Below are 22868 nucleotides of genomic sequence, written 5' to 3' on the forward strand. Positions count from 1 at the left end.
TTAAACCTTGAAAATCTACATGCTAATAAGGCAGTGACAACAGTTTTGCGCGAGGGGTCATGAATACAATTTCTTACCCTTACATATTATTGTCCTGAATGGGCCCCTTATTCATTACTCTCTGCTTTTTAAAATGACAAACTATTGTTGTGCAGTTGATTTGAGTTCTCAGAAGTGGCAGTATGTACTTCCAAAGCTTTCCTTTAAAGCTGCTAGAAGGCGTGTTACGGAGTCTTTAGTGAGTGGTTTGCAAGTCTGTGTATGACGTCAAGAGTATGAGTTGTGAAACATTTAATTTAATGGTAGAACTTGTAAGACATCCTGATTGAAAGTGAACTATGTAGTAAAGACGTGCAACTGACAAGAAAACTTCTCAAATATCAACTAACCTGGAATCTTCCTGAGAACTTATTTAAGGGCACTAACACTATGCTACAGATAATCTTAATATAGTAGCAGACTTTTGTATGGGTCCGGGGGAGATCTTTTGATAGAACCCTGCTACAGTAGTGATAGAAGGGTTCAAAAATTGATCTTCTGTTAAGGTACGTACAGGCAATGCATCATTCTCTCATCTGCAAGTGCAGACACAAGGGAACAAAAACATCAGTCAGACTTGGCACTGTAATCCATGTGGGAAATGTCCCATCAAGATTTTTATGTTTTGTTTGAAAAATTGAGTGTTTGTATCCAGGCAAGGTATGGCTGTGCTGAATCCACTTTCTCCAGAACTAAGACTGACAATAATGCTTTATTGCGTGACAATTGATGATTCATATGAAAGTTTGAGCTGTGTACTGTGTGTCTCAAAGCAAACCATTTTAAAAGTCAGACAGCTACCCCACATAAATGAGGGATGAGACTGTTGTTCTTGGACAATTATTTGTATAATTTTCTTGGTGTGTAAATTTTCATCTTTGAATAGAAGCTCAAGGTTTTGAGGAGGATTTGAACCAGCATCTGTGTCAAATGGCTGAATGCAGGGCTTATGCAGTTATTTTCTGGCTTGCTGTCACAAGAAAGTTTGCATAAAATATGTTCATCTGCTGCTCTAAACTTTCATATCTATACTACAGTAGTCACATTTTCTAATTGTGTGCTTTTTAATGTTTTTAAGAAAGTCTGAAGGGTTCTGTCTTTTGTAATTTCTATTAAGCACATGTTTTCATGCCATGTAAAGTGCGGAAATTTGAGATAAACTCTTAATTTTTATGAAGGTAGCCTCAAGAAATACACAAAATATGTTCGGAAAGGAAAGGGGAAACAAAATAAAATTAAGACTATTGGGATATTGCTACAATAGTGTCTGTAGAGAGATGCATAACCATGCCTGAGCAATTGGTTCTGCGCAGAGAGGCTGAGAACACAGTGTGGTATTACTAGTTTGCTCCATCTCTCTCTTGCTGTCTTAGTCTCACAGAACTTGCTTCACTGTCCTCTCATGGCAATCAAAGACACTGATGCAAAATCCATATGTAAATTAGTTCGTACTTCTGACAGTCTTGAAACAAGCAACCACAATGCATTACGCAAGAAATGTATTCTCGCAGTCAACAATGGTGAATACTGTACCAAATAGCTCCCATCAAATGCATACCAACATACAAATTATTGCTAAATGTTCGACCTACTCTTTGAAACACACACAACACATGGAACTAATAAAGTGATGCTGTTGGCTGTTATGACACACAGTACACTTACATCTTCCACTTCCCAATTCCCCACCATCCGCCTACTTACGTGCACATTGTGAATGCCCTTTGAAAATATATTTATGTAAAGATTTGTTGAGAAAACTGTATAGTGTTAACGCTTTGTACTGTAGGTCTGAGCTAAAATAGATCATGCCAAAACTAGTTAAACATTATTTTATTTGTAATTTAGGGTAAGCAAATACTTTTACTTGTTGTTTGTTTTTAGGTCAAGATGTTTGTAGCCCTAGCTCTAAATATTTGAGCCCTGCTTTTCATTTATAGGTTTGATTACTTTGTTCAGTTGTATTTGATCATTTACATTTGCCCTGTGTTGTTTTCAGGGAGGTGATTTATTTGATTGCATAACAGCTCAGAGAAAATTCAGTGAAAAGGAAGCTAGCTTCTTGTTAAAAGATCTTGCCAGTGCTTTACATTATATCCATTCAATGAATATTGTGCATAGAGATATAAAACCAGAAAATTTGTTGGTAAGTTGTTGTTTTATGTACATTAATAATAAAGGAATTTATATATTGTTTATGAGGAATAAGGTAAACAAAAAGTAATAGTAGATTACTTTTCTGTCCAGTTTTGGGTAACAGAAACATTATCATGGATTCTGAGGTGTGGAGTACAACACATTTTTCTTGTACACAGAACTGTGTCAAAGTTAGAAATCATACCACCAAAATGTTCTGCCCAGTTCGAGACAGAACCCCAAAGCTTTGTACCCTGATCCGACACCGAGTTGTCAAGTCACTTCGGAAACAGAATACTTTGTCATTCTGAGAACACTGGTAATGGTCAGAGAACAGTGTGTGATTTGGAAAGCAGGAATTTTAGGTTATTTTGATTGTTAAAATGGATTGTAACTTATAAAATGAAAGGACTTTCCAGTGAAGTGGACATTTAAACAGTCAGTAGTGGATGGATACAAGTAATTGTATCAGATATAACTTACATTTAGAGGGGGCTTTCAGAAAATATATGTAGTGATTACAGTCAGCTAGTGGGCACAGTCAACACCCATTTCATGAACTTCCCGAGTTCAAGCTTCCTGTAAACACATCAGCTAAACGTATATCAGACCATTGAATGGGGACACAGGTTGTATAAGGGGTAGTCAAATGAAAAAGGACAGGTGGAAAAAAGTAAATAAACTGTTTATTATTTCAAAAGTAATTGTGCCAATTGTTGTTACATTTATCCCACTGTGAACCAAGCTGGTCAGTGCGTAGTGGGTGGGTCCAAGTGTTGCCAAAATTTTATTGAATGGGTTGCAGAAGTTTCACTGGGAAGCTCTTACACATCCTCCACCCAGTCCCCATCTCTCCTCATTCAATTTCCATAATGACGGTGTCCTGAAGAACATCATTTGTAGCCATTGATTTGCTTTGGATAAAGAGGTGCGCACCTGCATACAGTCTTGGTTTTGTAGGCTACAGCAAACATTTTGCACTATGATGTCACCATTTTTTGTCAGTGGGATAAATGTATTAAGTTATGGCTATTACTTCTGAAATAGTAAACAGCTTAAATTACAGCAAAGTATTTGTTACATACAAAGATACATTAGTATCAGTGTTGCAGTAGAAGTGGAAGTTTCAGGGAAGATGTTACATTACTGGTGATGGTGCACCTTCACTGATCCCCTTAGTGGAAGAGGATTACTGATTCCAGCTTTGCCAGACAATACACGTTCACTAGTGATAGTGTACTATCACTAGTCAAGGTATACCTTCACTGCTGAGAGGTATGGAATGTGAACCGTGGATGCAATAACAAAAGAGAATCATATTTTGAAAGTTGTTTTTTTATGAGCCGCAATTTGAAAACAGTCATATTACACAAAATTCCTTCATTGTAGCAAGGACCTGCTCCATGACACTTAACAGTTGCACAACACGTTTTTCTTTCTGCAAAAGCACCTCATTGTTTAACCTTTGTGCTGGCAGTTGCATTTGAAGACTCACTGGCCAATTTCCATTGACTGACAAGGGGAGGCCACAACGTGTGGAACGAGGATTTACTGCAAACTTCGTACACTCGTAGTACTCCATGATGACAAAAAAATTTGTAAGCAGTAGCGTGCACTTCTCAAGCATTATTGAGAAAATCGCAAGATAATTTCGGTCGTCAGATATATACCTGTGCGTGGCCATTTTTACCATGAAGCGGTAGCAGCCGGGTGGTTTGCATTCAAGCTCCGTATTCGATGGATCAAGTCGCATTCATCAGTTGTTGTTGTTGTTGTTGTTGCTTCCCCCCCCCCCCCCCCAATCGTTTTCTTTACTATTTATATTACAATTCACATAATAGGAAAAATATGTGTAATTGGATGAACTTTTATTAAATTTCAATGCTATTTGGCAGTCTACAAGTTTTTATTATCACAAATAATATAATATTCATAACTATCGACTAGTAAACGACCAAACTAGTAAAGTGATACTGAAAATTTATGCTTGTCCGTGATTTGAGAAGTCCCTTATACCTGGAAGGAGCCTGAAACGACTTGCTACCTCCAAGTTTTGACTGGCACAGATGGCTTTCGAAAGATGTACAGTTAATCGTCACTTTCGACATTACGAGTACAAGTTGCAGGATGGTATTTTTCGTAAAAACGTGGAAAACAAAGTTAAATGGCACCAGCTGCATTGAATAAATGCTATATTTCCGCATACGCAAGGTCTTTTGAGGTTTTCCTTGCAAAAAGAAACCTCTCTTTCTGACAATAATTTGGAAGCAAAACGTGCATAACGAAGCATTTCCTTAAATATCGGCACTGATAATTGGTCATGCAGTATCAACTGTATTTTAATAGCATCTTTACGAGAAGCAATTCCTCATCGTCTTTCAATTAAATACAAACAATTTTGAAGACATTGACAAGCATACATTTTCAGTATCACTTTGTGTTTGGTCGTTTACTAGTCGATGTTATGAATATTATATTAATTATGATAATAAAAATTTGTAGACTGCCAAATAACATTGTAAATTTAATAAAAGTTCGTCCAATTACACGTATTTTTCCCATTATATCAATTGTAATATAAATAGTAAAGAAAGTGACTGTTAAAAAAACCCTGATGAACGGGACTCGATCCAGCAATTATGGGCTCGAACGCTAACCACTCAGCTGGTGCCACTTCATGGTAAAAATGGCCACACACAAGTGTATATTTGATGACCAAAATTGTCTTGTGACTTTCTCAATAATGCGTGAGAAGTACGTGCTATGGCGTAAACATTTTGTTTTCCTCATGGAGTACTACTGGTTGTCGGATTGGTCGCCGCACAGCAGCCGTCAACTCGGCGCAGCACGCTACAACACACGTAGCACACAGCAAGTCCCGCTGTCGCCGCACACAATGTCAACAACTGGCGCAAGTGAATGCGTCGTCGCGGGGTTTGCGGCAGCGTACACACCACTATCGATGTGGATTACCCTGGCGGCGCTGCCCTTGCCACCAGAGTGAGCAACCATATAAGGGCGCCATCTACCAACACTCTGATTGGCCGGACCTGCAGATTTAAGTGAGCTCTCTGAGCCCGTTTATCCAGTTCAATCTTTGCTGATGACTGTGTTACTACCCGACTGCTGGATTCATGACGACCGAACTGTACTGTGGCCTCCCTGGCTGGAAACTTGCGACGCGTCGGTATTGACTGGTTGGCAGTGGTTTGGACTTGTATTGTCTACTAGTGACTCTGATTTCTCCTTGGCGCTACAGCCAGCGAAGTGTTGTGTAGTCGAACTTAAGTTTTGTTTTGAGTGACAGAAGGTCAAATAAATTTGGTTATCACGGAATATTTGATGTGTTATAGTGCGGACATAACACTAGCGTACGAAGTTTACAGTAAATCCGCATTCCATATATCGTGGCCTCCCCTTGTAAAACATCACAACTGTCTTCAGGGCAACAGTGTCCTTTACTGGAACTTCCTCCTTGAAAATTATTCGAAGAGGGTGAGCACTGAACTGGGACCTGAAACAAAATGTTGTCACAGTCACATATTGTATTGTCTCATTCCAAAATAATTAAAAACAATCAGTTTATTACCTTGTGTAAAGCTGGCTCATCACACTATCTATCGCCCTGATGTGATAGAAGCCTTCAACTATTGTGTCGAGGACAACACCCAAGATCGATCTTGTATCACCTTACTCGATTGAAGATGGGAACTGGAACTCTAATTGTACAATCTCCTTCCACCGGTGGCAGATGACGATCTGAGCACTGCTGCATTCTTTGTGCTTGTTCTTCTAAGCACTAGTATGTATCAGTGCTGTGTCTTTTAACTCATCTAAATTAGTTGGGCAGTATACATTATTGTCTGGAACACATTCTTTCTCTCTGTTCTCGACTACTGTTCCTCTTACTATGTTATCCTCTTGCACAGGTGATCTGCTATGATCATTGTCCTGCAATGTTTCAGTACCTTTCTCACTGCTAACGCTCACTTGATTAATTCTATTTTCAAGATCAATGTTTCAGGTGATAAACTTGAAGAAGACAAACCATATTTAGGAGGGTATCCAAAAATTCCTTCAAATGGAGACCTTTTAATTCTGAAATGTACAGTGGTGTTCTTTAACTGCACAAACCACCTTTGTGCACAGCTGCACTCCATAATGTTGTGCTCTGGCATCCCTGTAGCTACGATATTTTATGTCTTGATTTGCTCCCTCTGTGCTGCCTTGACTCTGCGTATATCTAGGTTTACCATGCACATTGTTAAAATTGGACAATAGTTCAATTCAGCTGCTCATTATTTTTTTAACAAACTCTCGGCCATTGTCTGACTGAGCAAGTGCCTAACAATGTAAGAAGATCAATAATGTTATTGCATACCAACGCAGCAGTTTTGGGGTTCAGTGGCCTGAGAACAAAGAATTTAATGAAATGATCCTGATAAACCATTATGAATTTATAGTCTCCATCTGATTGTGATTGTAAGTTGATGAGATAAACTTGATAGCTGCACTATAACTCTTTGAACAGCATGGGCTTCTCTACTATTCTGAACTTTTTATTTATATAAACAAGGGTCACATAAGCTAAGGTAAATCTGGAGGTCTCTGTATGTTATATTATGGTGCTTTGATATTAAACATGTTATTCTGTTGCATCCACTGTGGCCAGTCATTACATGATCATCATGCAGAATATCATAGTTGTTTTCATTGTAAGCATAGTATTAATATTGCCTTCTTCAGTAACATGTTGTATTAATTCCATTATTCCATTCATCTGAAGCACGTCCTCTCTCTTCAAAAACTTGCGGTCATTGCCATCCCTCATTTGTTAAGATTTTTGTGATTTAGCCTTACTGACCAGTGACTCATACTTTCTTTGTCCACTAAGACAAAATTATAATTAGGGTATCCCCATTCCACTCTAAGATGCTCATAGAACTTCAGTGACTCAACTGTAGCTGCATAGCTGTATACCATAACAATAACCAACTGACAACAATTTCATTCATGCCGATGCCTGGTACCATTGTCGGACACACCATTAATAATCTGCTCCTCAACACATCTATTAAGTGTGGCCAGTGATGGTACATGTTCATAATGCGTGTATGGTTTGTTTTTCCAGTGATAAGCTTTCACAGGTCATTTTAGTGACAGAAGCCATGGGATACCTCCTAATTATCATGTCGGACTGCCTTTTGCCCGGTGTAGTGCAGAAACACAATCCAATGTGGCATGGACTTCACAATTCATTGGAAGTTCCCTGCAGACATATTGAGCTGTGGTGCCTCTGTCACCACCCATAATTGCGAAAGTGTTACCAGTGCCATATTTTGTGCACAAACTGACCTCTCGATTATTTCCCATAAATGTTTCATGAGATTCATGTTGGGCAATCTGGATAATCAAATCATTTGCTCGAATTGTCCAGAATGTTCTTCAAACCAACCATGAACAATTGTGGCCTGGTGATGTATGCTGTCATCCATAAAATTTGCATCGTTGTTTGGGAACGTGAAGTCCATGAATGGCTGCAGATGGCCTCCAAGTAACCTGCACACTCATTTCCAGTCAATGATCGGTTCATTTGGACCAGAGGACCCAGTTGATGCCACATAAATACAGCTCCTGCCATTATGAAGCCACCACTAGCTTGCACAGTGATAACCTGGGTCCATGGCTTTGTGGGGTCTGCACCACAGTCGAACCCTACCATCATCTTTTACCAACTGAAACTGCGACTCATCTGACCATGCCAACCAGTATGGTCATGAGCCCATAAGGATCATTGCAGGTGATGTTGTGCTGTTAGGGAAAGCACTCAGGTCGGTCATCTGCTGCCATAGCCTATTAATGCCAAATTTCACCACACTTTCCTAACGGACATGATCATTGTATGTCCCACATTGATTTCTGCAGTTATTTCATGCAGTGTTGCTTATCTGCTAGTACTGACAACTCTACGAAAATGCTGCTGCTTTTGGTTGTTATGTGAAGGCCATTGGCCACTGTGTTGTCGAGGGTCTGAAATTTGTACTCTGGCTCACTCTTGACTCTGTGGATCTTGGAATGTTGAATTCCCTAATGATTTCCAAAATATAATGTCCCATGGGTCTACCCCCAACTGCCAGTCAACATTCAAAGTTTGTTAATTCCCATTGTACAACCAGTGCACTGCCCTTTTATAGCTTGTGTACATGATACTACCACGATTGGTGCCTGTGCATATTGCTATCCTATAACTTTCATCACCTCAGTGTACATGCACTACTGAAGATTGACCTTCCCTGATCATCCACTTCCACTATAACACCAGTAGCAACAAATTGTATGAAGACTGAGATGCTGATTGTGTGACACATGTGGAAAAATATTGTGGAAAAGGTGAACGGTAATCTTCAGGAAAGGCAAGTTGACTTTCAACAGGCTCGTACTTTACAATTACACACTATTGAGTAATAAAGTTAGCTGCACAAGGGTTGACTGAAAAGTAATGCGTCCACTTTCATAACTCTTCAACAGTTGGCATCATTGGTATGTGTCAGGTACTGGCTTGTTCCGTAGCCTCTTCTCTACAGCTCCAGGTGGCAGGAATCCTTAGCATTGAATGGTTGTGTTGTTACACTGTAAAGTATGGAACCCTGCGCAGATGGTCGGTCAATGTGATTTAAGCAACATGCAGTCATTGAATTCTTGACAGCAGAAGCTGTTACCCTGAAGGAGATTCATCAGAGAATGAAAGCAGTTTATGGTGATTGTGTTGATGTAAGTGCTGTGCATCGATGCAAGTACTGTGCATCGTTGGGCAAGTAAGTTCAAAGATGTTGAGACGGGAACATCTGACCTGTGTGACAAATAGTGTGTTGGACGGCTTGTGACGGCAACCACTGAGTTTCACAAGCAAAATATTGACAGATTGATTCAGGACGATTGTTGTATCACTCAGAAAGAAATTGCAAGCACAATTGGTATTTCACAAGAATGTGTATGTCACATTATTGCTTTGCTTGGCTATCGGAAGATCTGTGCACGATGGGTACCCCAGATGCTGACTCCTGAAATGAAAGCGCACAGACTTGAAATTTGCCAGGAACTCCTCTTCCATTCTGAGAATGAAGCTGATTCCTTTCCCCATTCAATTGTGACATCATTATGCTTCTGACGAAGACACTGAGAGAACTGTGAGACTGTGGTAGTGTAAACAGTGTGTCAGCTTCTTACGTGACAGCTTCAGAAAACTTGTTCATAATTGGCTGAAATGTATCCAATTGGCTGGTGATTATCACATTCTAAGGATTATTTCTGCATTTGATTTATTAAAATATCCCCATCCAAATCCAATTAATGAAGGTGGAAGCATTACTTTTCATTCAACCCTCACAGCATGTAATACCTTCTTACTCCCTGAAGACAATGACAGCATGTTGTGGCATGGATTTCGTGAGATACTGAGTGTGTTGGGGAGTCATCCTGATTCACGGTAACTCAACCGCTACAACCCGTGGCTAACAGTGATTACTGCCGGCCGCGGTGGTCTCGCGGTTCTAGGCGCGCAGTCCGGAACCGTGCGACTGCTACGGTCGCAGGTTCGAATCCTGCCTCGGGCATGGATGTGTGTGATGTCCTTAGGTTAGTTAGGTTTAAGTAGTTCTAAGTTCTAGGGGACTAATGACCACAGCAGTTGAGTCCCATAGTGCTCAGAGCCATTTTTTTAACAGTGATTACTCAAAGATCCATCTAAAGTGCATATATTTGGGTTCATTCATATTCACTAATTTTGTTCCATTGCATCCCATCTTCAGGGATGTGAAATGAGTCAAGGTGTGCATAAAGAAAAGGCAAGGAAACTATAGGAACTTTACTGCTTAAGACTATTCATGTCATCCATATGCCAGCTAAATTAGAATCTAGTTCATTAACAAGAAACCTGCTATTTTGAAAATATCTTTTGCGACATGAATTGTACCTGATAGTTGCTGTTTAATGGTCATTGACAGATTAATATCTGCTTGATTACATTGATATTTTGTGGATAAAATAATTATCTACATCTCCATATAATAAGTGTTGTTTACAGTATATTACTACTTGTCTTACAGATTTACAATGAACATTGCTACTTACCATGTAACTAACAGAATTTTTAAATTCTTTGATCTAGATATTTAAATAATTTGTAGAAAGAGTGGCGTATGAGTTATGTTTTTAATTGTCTTTTTAACTGGTAGGGACCGAGCGAGGTGGTGCAGTGGTTATTACACTGGAGTCACATTTGGGAGGACAGCGGTTCAAACCCACGTCTGGCCATCCTGATTTAGGTATTCAGTGATTTCCCTAAAACGTTTAAGGCAAATGCCGGGATGGTTCCTCTGAAAGGGCATGGCTGACTTCCTTCTCCATCCTTCCCTAATCTGAGTGTGCACTCTGTCCCTAATGACCTCGTTGTCGATGGGACATTAAAAACTAGTCTCCTTAACTGGTAGGGATTGTTGGCTGTGGGATTGTTAAGTATCTTCAGACCAGGTGCATAATTGTACTCTGAACCTTAAACAAGGAGCCCATGTCTGCATCTTGTATCATGATGTACACCATAGGTCAGCTGAAACTTATTATTGTCAGCAGTATAAACCATTGTAGAGTAAATGTTTTGGGGAGTGAAAGTAAAAATTCCAAGCTTAGAGGTATCTAGAAAATACACTTTCCTAGAATATAATTCCGTAGGACAACAGGGAGTGAAAAATACACAAAATAAGCAGATGCTCCCGTCTTTTGGTGAGGTTAATGAATGGTACTTCTGAGGTCAAAACACACTGAACTGATCTGCTTCATTAGGTTATCTATTTGTTAATCCAATTTTACATATCATCTGACTGGGTCCCAAGGATTTTACAGTGAATTTCATTTAATGTGGCAGGATCAAGCTCCATGCCTAGAACTAAGAGGTAATTAACCCAGATAGTTCTGAATTATTTGTTTTTCAAAATTGATTTATATCTTACCTACATTTGTTCACAAGGTTGTAAAGAAGAAAGTAAAAACAATTTTGAGTATTTATTTTTATTTAGTATTCCCAAAAATGGGTGTCCTTCCAGAAGGACGTCAGGACAATAAGGGAACATGTTTTTAAAGTATATGACATTGCACAATTAACTTGTTTTGGTTTTTTTACTTTCAAATAAACATAAATAAATTTTAATTATGGGCTAAAACAGGTAATAAATACACAAAACAAAGAAAATAACCTATACACACATTTTATGCACTAGTATGATAAGCTAAAAAGCAACAAACATGAAGTGGTTTGTCACATTTCACGCACATAGTAGTAGCTTTTTTGTGGCAACTTTGACATTTCAGGTGCTTCTTCTTTTTTGTTACCTCGTCCATTGGTAATTTAGCAACATAACATTTTCTTCCTACAAACCTAGAATCTAGTTTTGCCCTCTTACTAGGACGTCCTCTGCTGGTAGTGACTCTTTTGTTACTTTCAAGAATTGCAGTGACAATTAGACTACATAATGTCAGATGATCTATGGGCTCTTTGTTGTGCTTGTAAAGATTCCAGGCATTTTGCTCTGCAATGTCTATAAAATGGGCAATGATCGGGAAATACCACTTTTCCCCTCTTATGGAACGTCTATATAGGGATACATTTTGGTCTGCTCGATCTATACCTCCCATATGAGTATTGTAGGAGTGTAATAAGTTAGGTTGAGGCATGCTAATCCTTTTCTTTTGTTTCCTGGAAAATCTTGCTACAGAGCATAGTGGTTGCACTCTGTCAAAGTTGGTGGCTACAGTAACAACATTGTTGTCATTCCAACGTACAATGGAAATCCCGGATGCTGATTCAGAACAAGCATCATATGATCCTCTATTTTCTTTTATCATTTTATATACAGATGGTAGAGTACAATTCTTAACTCTGTTTCCTCTTATTGTTCCAGTTGCTTCCACACCCCTCTCTTTTAGGTCCTGTAGTAGTTCAACACTAGTAAAGAGGTTATCAAAGTATATTCGATATGGAACATGTGGAAGTAACTGGTTAACATAAGTCATTACCACACCGTACCCCATACCTTTCGTTTTATGAATTGTTTGCAAGTGTGACTTCCGAAGTATGAGACCATCGATTCATCAACAGAATGATGATTTGTGTAAGTGGCCATCATCTGAAGCATTTCTTTATCAAAAAACTGTTGGAAATGTTCAAGTGGTGTTCGCCCTTTCTTCATTGCAACTGTGCACGTTAAAGGCCATACAGGTGTTGCATTAACTATTTCACCACTTTTCCAGTTACATTTCTTGAGGTTTGGAACTTTATTCTTCGATAGCCTTGCTGGTTTGTTTGTGGTTGTTGTTATTGTTGCTGTTTTTGTACTGCTGGAGAGTCCTGGAACAACATAAGAGGTAAAGGATTGTTTCTTGTTGCATTCACAGCATTACCATTGGTAGAAATGGCGAAATCACAAAGTGCAGTAGCATTGAGCTGACTTCCTGGTAATTTATCTACACTGGGATTTTCTTCAGCACCCAATTCTTCATATGTTACGTCATGTTGAATTTAGAGGAGGGTGTAATGTTACATTCACACCAGTATTAGGTATTTCGTCATCTTTTGATTCTAACATGTCCAAAAGTTCCATCAGTGCACATAGTTTTCTGTAAATACAAAATGACAACGTATTACCCTGACGTCCTTCTGGAAGGACGATTGAAAACATTATTGAATTACAACTGACGAAAACTTTCAATCGTAATATGTACCCATAAATAATATAGGCTAATTCTTTGAGATATTATATTACAAGTTTCAGAATTATTGACGCAATATCAAAGAAAATATACATACCCATCGATGACAAGGCCAGTCAGTTCGTCCATGGTAAAGTCAGCCTTATTTTCAAGACAATTTCTCACTCACTATGAACGACAGTGTCAAACTGACTGCCGCAGCGCGCAAGTGACTCTGCCTACTTCATATAACAATGCTTCACAGTCCGTTGCAACAATACGTTATTCGCAAGAATAAATAATTTCAACAGTGAGTGACGTCGTCCTTCCAGAAGGACGTCAGGGTTATCTGGGTTAATGCTTGTTTGAAATATCATAACATGGGCCTTTGTGAGATTAAGACTTAAACTGTTAGCTATGTAGGCCTGTTCAGTTACATCCAAGCTAGTTATCTTATGGTTGAGTGTTGACCTTTGATTAGTATGCTTGTGTCATCATTAAACATTACTGTTTTTGAACTGCCCTTTAATCTCAGTGGAATATCACTTATGTAGGTTAAGAAATGAATGGGTCCAATACCAATTCATGTGGGACTGCCACATTTTATTTTTCTTCATTCTAAGGTCAGTTTCAGGCCTGTGACAGTCTATCAATGAGAATTTTTTTTTTCTTCGTGTGTGTGTGTGTGTGTGTGTGTGTGTGTGTGTGTGTGTGTGTGTGTGTGTGTGTGTGTGTGTGTGTGAAGGTAACACTCTATCCCTGCAAGGACGACATTATTAATCCTACAAGATGTTCATTTGTATTGAGCTCAGATGATCTTCAGAAACCATACAAATACTACAATTTCTGTATTCCTCAAACTATTATGACACAATTCTAGAGTGATAGGATGTTACATTGCCTTACTGAAGTTACTGCTCACCCACTGTAATGTCCCTATACTGTATATCTGCATCCATACTCTGCAAACAACAGTGAAGTGTATGGCAGAAAATACTTCCAATTGTGTCAGTTATTAGAACTTCTTCCTGTTCCATTCACAGGTGGAGTGGGAAAAGAATGGCTGTTTGTTTAAATGTCTCTGTGCATGCTGTAATCAACTCATTAGTGCCCACTTTCTTTTTAGTTAATATATTTTAACATATATTTTGTATTTTTTGGAAAACGGTGTCATGGCAACCCAATTTATGGAAATAAGAGGAAATTTTCTTCTCTTGTTGCCAGAATGTGGAGTTTTTGGCCGTCCTCATTTGAGGACATTGGGTGCTTGGCAGTTGTTTTGTCATTACACTGATTACTAGGAAAAGTGACAAGAGATAAAGAAATTAGTAATATTAAACTCAAAATAACTATCATTTATTGTACATTAAGTAATATTTACAAAAGTTTTAACCTAAAAATTCTCCCAAATTGAAATTTTGTTAAGGCCTCATATGATATTTGGGAAAGCATTCTATACAGAGCATAACATTAGATTTCCCTCAGTATATTTTTGGGTTTCCTATGCAGTTCTCATACTGCCATCGTCTTGGCTTTTCATGCTTCTGGATGACAGGCAGCTTCTGGTCGTACTGTATATCTGATACATTACTCTTGGAAGGCGAGTTTTCTTGGTCTTCCCGTAGCTGACCTGATTTCAAGACTTCTGGTTCGTTCTCGCACTCTGTCTTCTGAATTTTTTCACTGAAAGAGAAGTTCCTTCATTGCATCTCTTGAAAGCCAAGTATACATTCAGAGCAGTCATATTTACCATCCTCATAAAAAGGCACTAGTACCACTTTTTACCACGCACTGTAGTGGTATGTTTCTCTATTAGGCAGTCACGAAGAAGATTGACACCTCCTACGAAATTCTTGTATATATTCAAAGCATGTGGTTGTGGAACACTGGCATTTTCTTTTTTAGGATGAATTCCAATGTTGTACATTGACGGTAGGAAGTTAGTGTTGAAATTAGTTACTAGTGTAACACACTTGTTGTCATTCCATTTTTCTCTCTGTCAAATCTGAACTCAAAAAATCCACTTTCTTTCTTTTTCATAACATTATCTGATGACAGGGAGCACTTCCTTGTTCTGCATTCTCTTATAATTCTTCTTGCACGGAATCCCAATTCCTTCAGTTAGATGAGCAGGTAATGACTAGTAAATTAATTGCCACAGGTAATGACTAGTAAATTAATTGCCAAAAAACTTCGTAACTGTTTGGCTCATCAATAATGGACAACATTCTCAAAACTACTTTGGAAACCAGTGGTAGATTTGTGTTGTCATCATTCTGGGTCATGCTGTATTACAGTAAGAAGTTGTAACAGTAGCCATCGGTACCACATATGGCCCAAAGTTTATATCCAAAGCATAAGGAATTCAGCCTGATAAACAGCTTTATATGGTCATGTCCATAGTACCTCACAATAATTTCATCAATTTCCAGATTTTCCTGAAAGATTCTCCATTTTTGATAATTTTGTACCAGAGCCTTTGCTAACGATTTTATTTTGAAAGATTTGTCACTCTTGTTTCCATTGGCTTTTTTATTATTATTGAAATATATTACAGATTTCAGTTACAGATACCCTTTATGACTCATTGTACCATTCACTATTTGAGCACCTAAATCGTCATTAACAGATCAGTAATCTATTTCACTGGACAATTTATGAGCCAGTAAAGACCAAGAACCCGATGAATGCACGAATTTCATCAGCTAAAACTGAAAAAACTATTTTGTTTTTTTACTCCCTAACGTATTTTGCAGTTTATTCTACAATCGTGCTTACAACTTCTTCTACAAGAATTCTTCAAAAACCTGCATGAAAGTGAGACCATACATCTTTTCTTTCAGTTCAGCTAACAGACAAGAAGCTTTCTTCCCTAAGTCTGGAAATGAATATTTCCGAACCTGTTCACAACACTTAACTTCCTCTTTATGGACTCTTTGAGAAGAAACATGAATGTCTTCATTATCTCTCTCATGTAAAATTTCAGTAGTACATGTAGTATTGCTTACATATGTATTTCCTACTAATTCATCTTCAATATTTTCCTCATCAGTCTGCTCATCTACGTCTGGAGGTAGAGCTGCTTCTTCTGTTTTTTCAGAAAATAAGTATTCTACTGCCTCTTCAACTGTTTTAAAAATATGGTGAGCTATGGTAAAGAAATCTGGAAAGACCAGAAAACATAACATTTACCACGGAAACGCTCACTGTCCTCAAACAAGGACAGCAAGTTTTCATGCACTAGGACAAAATATGGGATAAACTACACTCCTGGAAATGGAAAAAAGAACACATTGACACCGGTGTGTCGGACCCACCATACTTGCTCCGGACACTGCGAGAGGGCTGTACAAGCAATGATCATATGCACGGCACAGCGGACACACCAGGAACCGCGGTGTTGGCCGTCGAATGGCGCTAGCTGCGCAGCATTTGTGCATCGCCGCCGTCAGTGTCAGCCAGTTTGCCGTGGCATACGGAGCTCCATCGCAGTCTTTAACACTGGTAGCATGCCGCGACAGCGTGGACGTGAACCGTATGTGCAGTTGACGGACGTTGAGCGAGGGCGTATAGTGGGCATGCGGGAGGCTGGGTGGACGTACCGCCGAATTGCTCAACATGTGGGGCGTGAGGTCTCCACAGTACATCGATGTTGTCGCCAGTGGTCGGCGGAAGGTGCACGTGCCCGTCGACCTGGGACCGGATGCAGCAACGCACGGATGCACGCCAAGACCGTAGGATCCTACGCTGTGCCATAGGGGTCCGCACCGCCACTTCCCAGCAAATTAGGGACACTGCTGCTCCTGGGGTATCGGCGAGGACCATTCGCAACCGTCTCCATGAAGCTGGGCTACGGTCCCGCACACCGTTAGGCCGTCTTCCGCTCCCGCCCCAACATCGTGCAGCCCGCCTCCAGTGGTGCCGCGACAGGCGTGAATGGAGGGATGAATGGAGACGTGTCTTCTTCAGCGATGAGAGTCGCTTCTGCCTTGGTGCCAATGATGGTCGTATGCGTGTTTGGCGCCATGCGGGTGAGCGCCACAATCAGGACTGCATACGACCGAGGCACACAGGGCCAACACCCAGCATCATGGTGTGGGGAGCAATCTCCTACACTGGCCGTACACCTCTGGTGATCGTCGAGGGGACACTGAATAGTGCACGGTACATCCAAACCGTCATCGAACCCATCGTTCTACCATTCCTAGACCGGCAAGGGAACTTGCTGTTCCAACAGGACAATGCACGTCCGCATGTATCCCGTGCCACCCAATGTGCTCTAGAAGGTGTAAGTCAACGACCCTGGCCAGCAAGATCTCCGGATCTGTCCCCCATTGAGCATGTTTGGGACTGGATGAAGCGTCGTCTCACGCGGTCTGCACGTCCAGCACGAACGCTGGTCCAACTGAGGCGCCAGGTGGAAATGGCATGGCAAGCCTTTCCACAGGACTACATCCAGCATCTCTACGATCGTCTCCATAGGAGAATAGCAGCCTGCATTGCTGTGAAAGGTGGATATACACTGTACTAGTGCCGACATTGTGCATGCTCTGTTGCCTGTGTCAATGTGTCTGTGGTTCTGTCAGTGTGATCATGTGATGTATCTGACCCCAGGAATGTGTCAATAAAGTTTCCCCTTCCTGGGACAATGAATTCACGGTGTTCTTATTTCAATTTCCAGGAGTGTATTTTCGCCTCCATAAGAACCAAACAATATCTTAGTATTAAATTAAGCAAGCAATCAGAAAATGACAGTGATCCTTACCTTAGATGCAGCCACAAAAATAAAAGTAGAAGTAACAAAAACACTCCACTTCTGTTAATAGTCTTCAGCTGAGTAACTGTAGCAGAGAAATAACAACAATACTCACTGTTGATGGAAAGCTTATTTTACAGCAACAAAAGTACATTGTTGGTTTGGATTCATACAGTGTAATAAATGCGGAAAAATGGACTTTCCTCACTTGAGGACAATGGCTACTAATGGGTTAATCTAATTTTGTCCTCACAATCTCTGCATGAGTGATATGTAGGGGGCTGTAGTATATTTGTGCTTTTTTTCAGGCAGTACTTCATAATAGACAACTGCATCACCTGAAAAAAGTCTGTGGGTACTATGAATATTCTCTACAAGGTAATTAATATACATCACCAACAGCAAGGATCCGGACACACCTCCCTGGGCCACACCAGAAGTTGCTTCTACGTCTGTCAGTGACTCTACATTCTAGATATGCAGTGTTTCCCTCGCTCTCATCTGGTGATGGCTATCCAGGAGTCCCTCCATTCTCTTGCCCATTGCGGCTGCTCTGTTGTCTTCGTGTGGACCCCAGGCCATGTTGGGATACCCGGCAATGAACATGTTGACCGCATGGCCAAACAGGCCACCAGTAAACTATCACTGGACATTGGCCTCCCGGAGATTGATTTGCGAGCAGTCTTATGCCACAAACTTTTCGAACTTTGGGACACTGAATGGTGCAACCTGACCACACCAAACTAACTTTGTCCTATCAAGGAGACGACGAATTTGTGGTGGTCATTCATGCGAGCCACTCGCAGGGACTCAGTTGTCCTCTGTCGGCTCCTCATTGGCCACACCCGCTTGACACACCACCATTTACTGCGCCATGAGGACCCACCTCTATGTCGCTGCGGGTCAGCTTTGACGGTGGTCCACATTTTGTTGGCCTGTCCCCTTTTTAACTGTGCTCAGGCAGACGTTTACACTGCCTGTTATGCTCCCTGCCCTTTTAACAGATAACACTGCTATGTCTGGCTTTGTTTTGCATTTTATTTGGGCAGGGGGCTATTATCACTTGATCTAAGTGTTTATCGTTTTTTTGTGTCGAGTCTGGCCTTTGGCCTACGATTTTAGACTGGTTTGTTTTTAGTGTGTTTCTGGGTGGTTGGTTTTTCCTTTTTTGTCTCTATGGTCGGCCAACCACTGTCACACTCTGTGTGATTTTAATTCCTTTTGTCTGGCCTCTGTCTGAGTCTTTCTTGACCTGTGTCATCTGTTGTCGTCTCCATTGTTCGTTTTTCTCCTGTGTGGGTGTTTGAATTTTGTGGAAAAAGGGACCGATGACCATAGCAATCTGATCCCTTCAATCCCACAAACCAACCAACCTAGATATGCAGCAGGATTCCTATTGAGAAATCCTCAGTCTAGTCACAAATTTTGCTTGATACCCCATACTATCATACTTTTGATAATGAGCGTAGCTGTGGAACTGAATCACATGGTTTTCTGCCTCTAATTCCTTCCAAAAAATGCCACCTTTTCTTAAGATGCCATTCACAGGGCTCATTAAACAAGCAACTTGTCCCATGACTACTTCATTTGCTAATTGTATGCTAAGATCGTCAGCCACTCTTCACCTTGAAAACCCCATGAGGCAAGTAATATCAACCTTCTAGACTGTCTTAGGGCCTCTGATTACATTAGCCTAGAAGATCAGTTACTTGTTCATTGAAATGGAGAAGTGCAAGGAGATTATTAACTGTCCACAGTTAAACACGTAAAATCTTGAGGAACCAAGAGCATGCACTAACTGCTGCGGTGGAAACACATGAATAGAGATAAAACAGCAAAATAAGCAATGTTTACTGTAATCTAACTGGTTTATCACCTGCCACCGTTGGGTAAGCAGCTGCAGCAGCAAGTCGTATAACCCTAGCTTACCTATTTGTTAGATAGTTTAATTAATTTCTTTGCGTGTTTTTGGGTACTTGCATTGTTTAATTCATATATTTAGGGCGTATTATAGTATTTGAGGGTTGTAGCATCGCGCATTAGTACCTGAATAGTGCAAATTCGCGTAGTCGTCTGTCTTCTGTTTTTGTTTTGAACAGCCAGTGTCGGTTGGTCACAGTCATTGTGCTCCCTGCCGCCGTTGGGTAAGCAGCTGCAGCAGCAAGTCGTATAACCCTAGCTTACCTATTTGTTAGATAGTTTAATTAATTTCTTTGCGTGTTTTTTTTTGGGTACTTGCATTGTTTAATTCATATATTTAGGGCGTATTATAGTATTTGACAGTTGTAGCATCGCGCTTTAGTGTTTACTTCGTAGATTCTTATTTAAATTGCGTGTGAGTTTCGTATAGGAGGTGCAATTTCGAGTTTTAGTTACTGTAATCGTAAATTCAGCAGATTGTAGCGCAGTCGTTAGGCATTTGTACAGGTTAGTTGATACATTCTTTGCGTGTTCCGCTTGCGTTATCTAGGCACGGACTCGTGTTTCGGTAACTGTTGTTGAACATCGATTAGAATGGACAGGGACTGCGATTGCTGTGTTCGGATGAGGGCTGACTTGGCATCCCTTTGCTCACAGCTGCAATCGGCGCTGACTTCGGTCGCGCAGCTTGAGGCTGTTGCCAATGGGCACCACTGTGGGGAGCTGGACTCGGGTATCACGGGGATGTCAACCTCGTCCCGTCTGTCCCCAGATCGGTCCGCCGCTGTGGTTGCCCCGGTTGCTGCCCGCAGTGGGGCTGAGCCCTCGCCTGTGGTTGATTGGGAGGTCGTTCCAAAGCGTGGCAGGCAGCGAAAGGCGTCCCCGGAGGCTGATCAGAAAGCCTCCCCGGTGCGTCTGACAAACCGGTTTCAGGCACTGTCTCTGGCTGAGCCAGATGCAGCTGCCTGCCCTGTTTCAGAGGATCATTCTCAGCCTTCAAGGTCCGGGCAATCGCAGAGGGTGGGCTTACTGGTAGTTGGGAGCTCCAATGTTAGGCGCGTTATGGGGCCCCTTAGGGATACGGCGGCTAAGGAGGGGAAGAAATCCAGTGTGCACTCCGTGTGCATTCCGGGAGGAGTCATTCCTGATGTGGAAAGAGTCCTTCCGGATGCCATGAAGAGCACAGGGTGCAGCCAGCTGCAGGTGGTGGCACATGTCGGCACTAATGACGTGTGTCGCTTTGGATCTGAGGAAATTCTCTCTGGATTCCAGCCGCTATCTGATTTGGTGAAGGCTGCCGGTCTTGCTTACGAGATGAAGGCAGAGCTCACCATCTGCAGCATCGTTGACAGAACCGACTGCGGACCTTTGGTGCAGAGCCGGGTGGAGGGTCTGAATCAGAGGCTCAGACGGTTTTGCGACCGTATTGGCTGCAGATTCCTTGACTTGCGCCATAGGGTGGTGGGGTTTCGGGTTCCGCTGAATAGGTCAGGAGTTCACTACACTCAGCTGGCGGCTACACGGGTAGCGGAGGCTGTGTGGCGTGGACTGGGCGGTTTTTTAGGTTAGAAGGCCTCGGGAAAGTGCGGGATGGGCTGCAATGTCAAAGGGTGCTTGGCAATTACAGGACGTGCTTGGATCAAGGAACAGTCGGAATTATAGTTGTAAATTGTTGTAGTTGCGCTGGAAAAGTCCCTGAGCTTCAAGCGCTAATAGAAAGCACAGAAGCTGATATCGTTATAGGTACAGAAAGCTGGCTAAAGCCTGAAATAAGTTCTGCAGAAATTTTTACGAAGTCTCAGACGGTGTTCAGGAAAGACAGATTAGGCAGAATTGGTGGTGGAGTGTTTGTGTCTGTCAGTAGTGGTTTATCTTGTAGTGAAGTCGAAGTAGATACTCCGTGCGAATTGGTGTGGGTGGAGGTTATACTTAACAGCCGAATTAAGTTAATAATTGGCTCCTTCTACCGACCCCCAGACTCCGATGATACAGTTGCGGAACAGTTCAGAGAAAGTTTGAGTCTCGTAACAAATAAATACCCCACTCATACGGTTATAGTTGGTGGGGACTTCAACCTACCCTCGGTATGTTGGCAAAAATACTTGTTCAAAACCGGTGGTAGGCAGAAAACGTCTTCCGAGATTGTCCTAAATGCATTCTCCGAAAATTATTTCGAGCAGTTAGTCCACGAACCCACGCGAATTGTAAATGGTTGCGAAAACACACTTGACCTCTTGGCCACAAACAATCCAGAGCTGATAGAGAGCATCATGACTGATACAGGGATTAGTGATCACAAGGTCATTGTAGCTAGGCTCAATACCATTTCTTCCAAACCCATCAGAAACAAACGCAAAATAATTTTATTTAAAAAAGCGGATAAAGTGCCACTAGAAGCCTTCCTAAAAGACTATTTCCATTCCTTCCGAACTGACTATGCGAATGTAGACGACATGTGGCTCAAATTCAAAGATATAGTTGCAGCAGCAATTGAGAGATTCATACCTCATAAATTGGTAAGAGATGGAACGGATCCCCCGTGGTACACAAAAAAGGTCCGAACGCTGTTGCAGAGGCAACGGAAAAAGAATGCGAAGTTCAGAAGAACGCGAAATCCCGAAGATGGGCTAAAATTTACAGACGCGCGAAATTTGGCACGTACTTCGATGCGAGATGCCTTTAATAGGTTCCACAACGAAACATTGTCTCGAAATTTGGTAGAAAATCCGAAGAAATTCTGGTCGTATGTAAAGTACACAAGCGGCAAGACGCAGTCAATACCTTCGCTGCGCAGTGCCGATGGTACTGTTATCGACGACTGTGCCGCTAAAGCGGAGTTATTGAACGCAGTTTTCCGAAATTCCTTCACCAGGGAAGACGAATGGAATATTCCAGAATTTGAAACACGAACATCTGCCACCATGAGTTTCTTAGAAGTAGATACCTTAGGGGTTGCGAAGCAACTCAAATCGCTTGATACGGGCAAGTCTTCAGGTCCAGATTGTATACCGATTAGGTTCCTTTCAGATTACGCTGATACTATAGCTCCCTACTTAGCACTCATATACAACCGCTCGCTCACCAATAGATCTGTACCTACAGATTGGAAAATTGCGCAGGTCGCACCAGTGTTCAAGAAGGGTAGTAGGAGTAATCCATTTAACTACAGACCTATATCATTGACGTCGGTTTGCAGTAGGGTTTTGGAGCATATACTGTATTCAAACATTATGAATCACCTCGAAGGGAACGATCTATTGACACGTAATCAGCATGG

The 22868-nt window shown here is 41.2% G+C and overlaps 1 protein-coding gene across 3 annotated transcripts in view; it reads left to right on the top strand.

The window, feature by feature from the left end:
• Window positions 1–22868, top strand: part of LOC126298926 (serine/threonine-protein kinase GL21140) — a 232738-nt gene that overhangs the window by 133195 nt on the left and 76675 nt on the right. For all 3 annotated transcript variants that reach the window (XM_049990479.1, XM_049990478.1, XM_049990480.1), the window contains one exon: window positions 2039–2185. In XM_049990479.1, the coding sequence (XP_049846436.1) occupies window positions 2039–2185 (147 nt within the window). The remainder of the gene's footprint in view (window positions 1–2038; window positions 2186–22868) is intronic.

Source organism: Schistocerca gregaria, chromosome X, assembly GCF_023897955.1.
Source record: "Schistocerca gregaria isolate iqSchGreg1 chromosome X, iqSchGreg1.2, whole genome shotgun sequence".
NCBI lineage: Eukaryota > Metazoa > Arthropoda > Insecta > Orthoptera > Acrididae > Schistocerca > Schistocerca gregaria.